At 31.7% G+C, this 8,371-nt stretch overlaps 1 protein-coding gene across 1 annotated transcript; it reads left to right on the top strand.

Annotated features, from left to right (window-relative positions):
- On the top strand, positions 2,631–3,128 carry LOC108663240. Its single transcript, XM_018126825.1, has one exon. It carries the CDS (start codon positions 2,631–2,633, stop codon positions 3,126–3,128), a length of 498 nt encoding a protein of 165 aa, XP_017982314.1.

The following is an 8,371-nucleotide window of genomic DNA, read 5'->3' as shown; positions in this document are numbered from 1 at the left end:
AAAACAAGAGATTTTTGAGAAAATAAAGAGATATTTCTTTAAGTCTAAGAGAATAATCATTCATATTGAAAACATGTTCAAACAATCAAAGCATTTCAATATATCTTTCTTTTTTTAAGTTCATCTTTAACAATTTTTTTAGGATTTCTTCATATTAAAAATATCTTTCATTCATTTTCAAAGCTCATTAAATTCAACCAATTTTATCATGTCAAAACAAGAATAAAGCTCACAAGTATTGATACCTTGCCAAATATATCGATACATAGCATTGATTTCTGAAAAATAAAAAAAAAAGGCAAAAGGGTATTTTTCACACTTCAAAGTATAAATATAATCCATTCAACAAGGGTTTTTTATTCCCAACCATTTTCCATCAGTTTTCTCTCAACTCTAAGCTCTCTCAACACATTTTTCCTCCTAAATCCTCATTTTGGAAGATAAAATCTTGGATTTTAATTTTAGAAGCAAAGGTGTTGTTTTTTATACTTGTTGAATCTTTAAATCATGGATTTCTAGCTCTGACATTGTCCTTTATTCTTCCAAATTTATTGGTTACATCAAACTAAAGGATTTAATGGGTTTTCCTCATTGATTAGAGCTCACCTAAGGTAAGAATGATGAGTTTATGGATTACTAGTACATGGGTATTTGTAGAACAATGAACTAAAGCTAGAAAATTAGATTGAGTTGAATTCGAATAGATTCAAAAGAGCTTAGAATGCTTTGTACTTGATTCCTAGACTGATTATCGATCACAAAGATTATTGAATGTCTAGGAATGATCGAAACTCCAAGGAATTTACCAGAGTATAGTTGTGCATGTTGATAGCGGTCGACTATTCAAGGTGAGTGGATACACCATTTTCGAAACTATTTTAGTTTGTAAAGTGAAAGCATGTTTTGAATGATTTGGTGATGAATTTGTTTCTCCAAATCTATTTTAGAAATGTAAATAAGTTATGATTGAACCCAAGTTTTTGAAAGGCTTTTCAATGTATTATGTATATGTAAATATCCTATTATGTAATAGTTTTCAAAAATAGGGGACAAGTCCTTTCAAGTGTTTTATACCAATCCACCATTTTTATGAGATGTGAATGAAATGTTTGGAGCATGCTATGATTGCTATGATTATGTGATGATGAATTCCACATATTAGACAAGTTATGAATGTCTACATGTTGTATGTATGTTGATTTGTATGTGATGTCAATGCCACATACCACTTGAATAAGAATAGGCTTATAATGTAAATTATGTTAGCAAAATTCTTTCCACCTGCTAAAACTACAAAGATGCGTAATGACACCACCTCTTTTATGCAATTTGATTTTGAATCATTGTATGAGGCTTAGGAGAGGTACAAGGATTTGTTAAGAAGGTCTCCTCACCATGGGTTACCTAAGTGGGTGCAAGTTCAAACTTTTTATAATGGTTTGCTAGGACCAATTGGAACCACAATTGATGCTGCAGTTGGAGGTGCACTTATGAGTAAATCCATTGATGAGGCCTATAATTTGCTAAAGGAGATGACTTTAAACAATTACCAATGCCTATTTGAAATATTGGGGGCAAGAAAAATCGCTAATATCCATGAGATTGATGCAATTAATGCTTTGACAGCACAATTGGCGTCTCTCACCAAGAAAATTGATAGTTTAAGTTTTAATGCAATTCAGAGCCTTTTTGTGACTTGTGATTTATGTGGGGAAAGACATTCCAGTGGCCATTGTCCTATTTACACTAAAACAATGCATTATGTTGGAAATAGGTAGGCACAAAATAATCCTTATTCCAACACATATAATGTGGGGTGGAGAAATCATCCTAATTCATCTAGGAACAACAACTGAGTATCTTCATCAGCTCTTAAGCCAAAATTTCCTCTGAGATTTCCACAACAACCTCAAGCTCCTAAGTTAGAGAAAAAGCCAACAATGGAAGAGATGTTAATGCAATACATGGTAAAGATTGATTCTCTCATTTAAAGTTAGGCGGCATCACTCTAAAATCTTGAGACTTAAGTGGGTTAACTTGCTAGTGCCATCAATAACAGGCCTCGAGGAGCTTTACCGAGTGATACTGAACCTAATCCCAAAAAAGAAGGACAAGAGCATTGCAATGCAATCACACTCAAAAGTGGAAAAAAGCTAAGTGGTACAAATTTAAATTCTAAAAATTTGGTTAAGCTTGCTGAAAAAGATATTAAAAAAATTGAGAAAGTTGCTGAAAATATGTTGTGGTTGAAAATTTTAATGAAAAATTAAGTGTAGAAAATTTAAAATTTAAGCCTTCACAACCACCCCCACCAACTTTTTTAGAAACAAAAGCTTGGCAAACAATTCTAAAGATTTCTTGAGGTATTTAAAAAGCTGCACACTAATATTCCCTTTGCTAAAGTTTTAGAACAAACGCCAAGTTATGTTAAATTTTTGAAAGACATTCTGATAAAAAAGAAGAAATTGGAAGACTTAAAGACAGTTTCTTTTACTGAAGAGTGCAATGCTATAATCTGAAATAAGCTTCCACCAAAGCTTAAGGATCCAAGGAGTTTTTCTATTCCTTGCACTATTGGTAGGTTTAAAATTTCTAAAGCTTTATGTGATTTAGGTGTTAGTGTTTTAATAATGCCTTTGTCTATTGCTAGGAACCTTGGACTTAATAAGATACAACCTACTATAGCTTCTTTGCAATTAGCAAACAGAACAATCAGGTACCTTGTTGGGATTATAGAAGATGCCTTGGTTAAAGTTAGGAAGTTGTACATTCCAGTAGACTTCATTGTGCTTGAAACTGAAGATGATATTCAAATTCCTCTTATTTTAGGAAGACCATTCTTAGCTACAACTAGAGCAAATATTGATGTGAAGAATGGCAAAATAACTTTCAAAGTTGGAGAGGAGAAAGTAGTGTTTAATTTGTTCAATGCAACTAACTATCCCTATATAGATAGTTGTTATAAAGTGGATTTAGTTAATGAAGGTAAAAGTAAGTCTATTCCACCACCTTCAACAAAGCAAGTGCCTATTCTTAAGACAAAACCACCACCACCTTCTAGTTATCTTGATTTTGTGGTTGGACAACAAGTAGTATTTTTTGATTCACAACTCCATCTTTTGCCATGAAATCTTAAACCACATTGGTGGAAAACCTTCAAGGTGGTAAAAGTTCATCCTTATGATGTTGTTGAGATTTATAATGGGTTTACCCAAGCAATCAAGGTCAATAAAGAATGTCTTAAGCCTTGTAAAGTAGTGCAGAAATGGTTGCCATAGTCAAGCTAGTGACTCTAAAGAAGTGCTTTAGAGTGGCAACTCAAGCTTTCGAAACTCTTATTTTTTATTTTCAGTTATTTTTATTTTATTTATATTTTTACATTAATCTCTATTTATTTATTTATTTATTTCAAAAAAAATCCTTCCACAAATGACAATGAGGAAGATGACGATAAGGAAGAGGAGGAAGACTGAAGCTTCTCTAGATTCATCCAATTACCAGGAGAGTATTATTTATCTTTATTTTTTCTAACATGAAGGACAATATTTAGTTTAAGTTTTAGGGGGGGGCTTAATTTATTTTTCTGAAGATGGATATTCTATGGGAACTTAGGATTTTATTTCATTTGCATGCTTATTTAGACTTAGGATTTTATTTTATTTGCATGCTTATTCAGATTTTAAGTAATTAGGATTAGTTGATCATTTAATTTTTATGTTTGCTTGAAGTTTTAGGAATCTAAAGTAGAATTATGCCATATTTTTTGATTATTTCCTTATCCAATGGTAAGACCTTAATTGTCTTGTATCTTTAGCTCTTGCTATATATGGATATTGTTTGGTTCATGCTAAATTCTTTTATTTAGTATCATTGTTAGGATGTGATTTTCACAATTTTGAGCACTTTATCTTTTGCTTTGAATTATTGTGAATATTTAGAAAAGGTTTATATTGGTATAAAATTTAGATTATGTCATGAATTTTAAAATTTGCTTGATTCTCTCTTAAGGCGAAATCTTAGGTAATACTTAGTTAGGAACATGATTTAGACCATTTTTGAACCGTTTGAGCCTTTCAAGATAATTGTGTTAAGTTTTATCCCTAGTATACCCCTTTGAGCCTAATTTCCCTTTTCTTTGTTTAACCACATAATAATAAGCCTAGCCTTAAAATAAAATTTCTAATTTTGCAACCTTCACTCCTAAGCATGTATTTTATTTTAGTATATACGTATTGAGGTAAATGCATATGATAGAAAAATGATGTTGATGTGAAAAAGTTCAAATTATTAAAAATCACCCTACTACTTATAATATAAAGAAATAAGTTTGAGGGTGTGAAATTATGAAAAAAAAAAGAAGAAAAAAAGTAGAATAAAGAGTTTAAGAAAATTTCAAAGAGAAGGAAAAGGAGTTGGAGAAAGAAAATAGAATGAATATATATGTCTTAGAATGATTATGTGCTTAGGGTGAATTGAGCCAATTTATTATCCTTTACTCTACCTTGACCCTAGCCATATATTGCAAGTTTAATAAAGACCTATTGATCCTTGACTTAGTATTAGTCTACATTAGTGGAGAGAGAGATGAAAGGTAAACTTATGGAGTTCTAATACTAATTTGAAATTTTGCATTGGCATAAACTTATTTGCATGGCATGATATCCTTGGTAAAAGATTCCACACACACACACACGAAAATTCATTCGAGAATGTGCTTGCATTAGATTGAAACTTGAATGATGCCTATATTTTTCCTTAAGTTAAAGATTGATAGACATACTTTTGAGGAAATTATGGGAGATCATTGAAGTTGGTGCACTTTATCTCTAGTAGTTGCTTTATTTATTTTGTTTTCACCATTAAAATTGTTTTACTTAAGTTAGTTTCTTTTTTATGTTTTGCTTGAGGACTAGTAAAATCTTAAGTTTGGGGATGTGGTAACTCTATGATATAAAGTTATTTGGCCTTAATTTTGATAGTAAATTGACTTAGTTCTTGTAGTAATGCATAGAAATTAAGTAGGTTTTATTTAATTATTTTAAGTTAGTTAATTAGGTAAGTCAATCTAATCTTAGTTAATCTTGTATTTAAATTGATGGTTATGTGCCTAAGATAAGTTGTTATTGATTTATTTGTGTCTTTGTAGGTGTTTATTGAAGAAGGTCTTTTAATGGAAAAAAGAGAGAAATTTTAAGACGCAGATCTTCACTACATATGTCTCAGTATTTTGACCATAACTTTATTTACAAAGCTCTAAATGAGATGATTCTTAGACCAATGGAAAACTAAGAGAAAAATCTACAACTTTCATGTTTATTTGCCAGTTCGGCCTTTAAAGTGGTCAAAAACCTTGTCAAAGTTGAAGTATTGTAGCAGTCATTGAGAGAAAAATCAAATCATGATTTTTTGTAAATTCAATGGTCGAGGCCGCAGCTCACGTAGTCTGATGAGGAAATCCTTGTTAGAATTGACTTCTTTCTTCACTCAACTTGGCCCAACTTCAAAACCTTATTAAAACTACTTTTTAAAGGACTTTTGGAGGGACAAAAAACACAAGATTTAGAGCTAAGATTTAGCCACAAAATCATTGAAGAAAAGTCTCATTAGAGCTAAGAAGAAATTGAAGGATTCAAGAAGATTTGGAGATCAAAATTTCAACTTTTGGAGTTTCTTTATTCTTTATTTTCTTGGTTTGGTTTCAATTTTTAAACTTTATTTGATGATGATTCTTGACATTATGAAGAACTAATTTAGTTATCTAACATTATGATTGAACTAAATATGTAGTCTAAATTATTTATCGCTCTTTTGCGTATAATTTAATGGTTTTAAGTTGTTTATTTTATTCTGTTCTTAATGCTTTTAATTGCTTGATCACCAATTAGATTGAATTTGAAACCTAAGTTAAACCATGACGAAGGAAATTTAAGTTAGACCTTGAATAAAATAAAGTATGATCAACTGCACTTAATTGATTAAGTGGTTTGATTTGCATAAAGGGTAGACTTACACCTATAAGCCATACATAGCCAAGATTAAAGTATGAACTTAATGAATCTTTCTTCAATTTAATTTGCATAGACATATAGTAAGTTAATTGGGAGAGATATTTTTTTGAGAAACCCGATAGAGATTTGTAAATAAATTAGGATTTTAAGTTAGCTACTTAATCCATTGAAGTAAGTTAAAAGAAAGATACAATATTCAGATGAAGTATTAAAAGATATCATAATCTTAGGTCTGATAGTTGATTGAGTTTTTAAAACAAATTTGCTGATTAATTTTAGATTAGTTTTAGTTTTAGTTTGTTAGATTTAATTTTACTTTTTAATAATTTAAATTTGGTTGTTTGAATAAGATTAAGGTGTGTTAATTTTAGTAGTTAATAGTATAAATTAATTCAATTCTCTGTGGGACTGACACTTTACTTTTCACTATATTTCTTGTTTAACGATAAGTGCACTTGCATGGATAATTCGACAATGAAAATCAACTCAGAAAGGCCATCGTAAATTTCTCCAAAGTCAATGGGTTAGTGCCAGCTTATCTACCTCTACGTAAAGACTAATACCACTGATAAGCCATAACCTTAAGCTTAAAACTAGCTAACTTCACTTAACGCACACTAGAACATCCCAAATTAATGCAAAAGATTTTCTCTATCTCATCCAAGAAAATTTGAAGGTCCTCTATTATATCAAAACTAGAAAATGAGGGTGGTTTCATCTTAAGAAAATTTGGCAATGAAACCTCAATAGGCCATCTAGTAGATTCAGGCTATTGTCAATCATCTAGACCCTGAGAGTTGTGCATAGCATGCGTTGGCTATCGACCCTCGACTTGTCACTGAAGGTCATCCAAACGAGTGGCCATCATTTTCATGACCCTATTAACCCCCTTACAAATTAGCTACCACATTTGTTAAGGTTGGCTCCCTAGTGGGCACCTCATCTCTCACATTCTAATACTAAGCATCAACGGGCTCTTCCATGGGTGTCTCATTATTAACCGCCATAGGCGGCTCATCGCTAACAAATCTAGTGGTCATGACATGCCTAGCACGCCTTTTAATAGTGAAAGTTTGTGGTTTCGTAGACACATCAATAGGAGCACCCCACTCTACTGTGCCCCTAGTCGTAGCTCGTGTCGTAGATGGCATATTAACCTGGACAAGAGTAAACAATGAACTCAATATGGTGAACAAAGAAGTAGATTATAAACAAATAAGGAATCCATGTAGTCTCCCGTTTGCTGGTTGTGCTGTAGTTCACAAACAGAAAACAAGACACAACACAAAAACTCAACTCCGCTGACTCAAAACAAAATGCCTAGGGCTTAGACAAACTTATGGGCCTGATACCAACTTTGTCACAACCCAAATCCGAGGACCATGAATGGCACAAGGGTATCGATGGGAGTAACCTTCTTAACCCATGCAAGACTAAGATGAACAAATAAATCAAATACTCGGGATTACCTCATGCGACTCATCACCATGGAACCGTATATCAAACATGCATGAACATATTATATCACATTGGAATATGTCATATTAGTCTGCACATGCTCAAAATGCAAAAACAATACATATCTAAACAACAAGTATGGGCTATTTTATGGCAAATATAATTGTAGCCATTCCATGGCATATCTGAAATACATGTCATTAATACAAGACATAAACATAGTCTTATCCATAATAGTCAAACATAGATGACCAAACCAAATAGGACCAGTGGAGTACAACTTAGAAACGAAAAGGCTAACACCTATTGAATGTCATATGCTCACTTACTTAAGACTGACTAAAGTATTGACTCTTCTTAAGGAACAATGAGCTAAGCTACTACTGATCTATAAAAACAAATGCATCTTAAATGTGTGAGTTATAAATAACAGCGTATGCAAATACAGGGAAAGGGAACAAGCGAAACGAGAGAGTGTTTTTCAAAGATACTTTTAAAAATTATACAAGTAATCCATTTCAAGCAATATCAATGTTTGCCTTTCAACCATAACAAATATCCAAAGAGTTTGCGAATTGAATCTTGAGCAAAATCAAACATCTCGAGGTGCGAGTTATATGTGTCAAGTATGATCAATTATCCAAGAGATCTCAAATCATCATCTCGACAGATACAAACTCATTTAAAATGATTTTGTAAGGTTTTGTTGAAAAGCCATTCATAAGCCTTTGAAATGAGAATAATAGTTTGTAAAACATTCAAGTATTTCTAAGAAAACAATTTATACATATTGAGTTTAAAAGCTTTTGTAGGAGATTTTGAGGAAAACAAAGGTTTAGTTTCAACATTGAAATAATGTCAATACTTTTAGAAAACCCTTAAAGAGAACTATTGAATTTCAAAAA

The sequence above is a fragment of the Theobroma cacao genome, chromosome 9 (genome assembly GCF_000208745.1).
Source record: "Theobroma cacao cultivar B97-61/B2 chromosome 9, Criollo_cocoa_genome_V2, whole genome shotgun sequence".
Classification (NCBI taxonomy): domain Eukaryota; kingdom Viridiplantae; phylum Streptophyta; class Magnoliopsida; order Malvales; family Malvaceae; genus Theobroma; species Theobroma cacao.
Note: the sequence above shows the minus strand (reverse complement) of the source record. Positions and strands in the feature narration are given on the sequence as shown.

Bases quoted from the DNA above. Each gene is read 5' to 3' on its own strand.
- LOC108663240 (XM_018126825.1), top strand. From the start codon at position 2,631: ATGCCTTTGTCTATTGCTAGGAACCTTGGACTTAATAAGATACAACCT.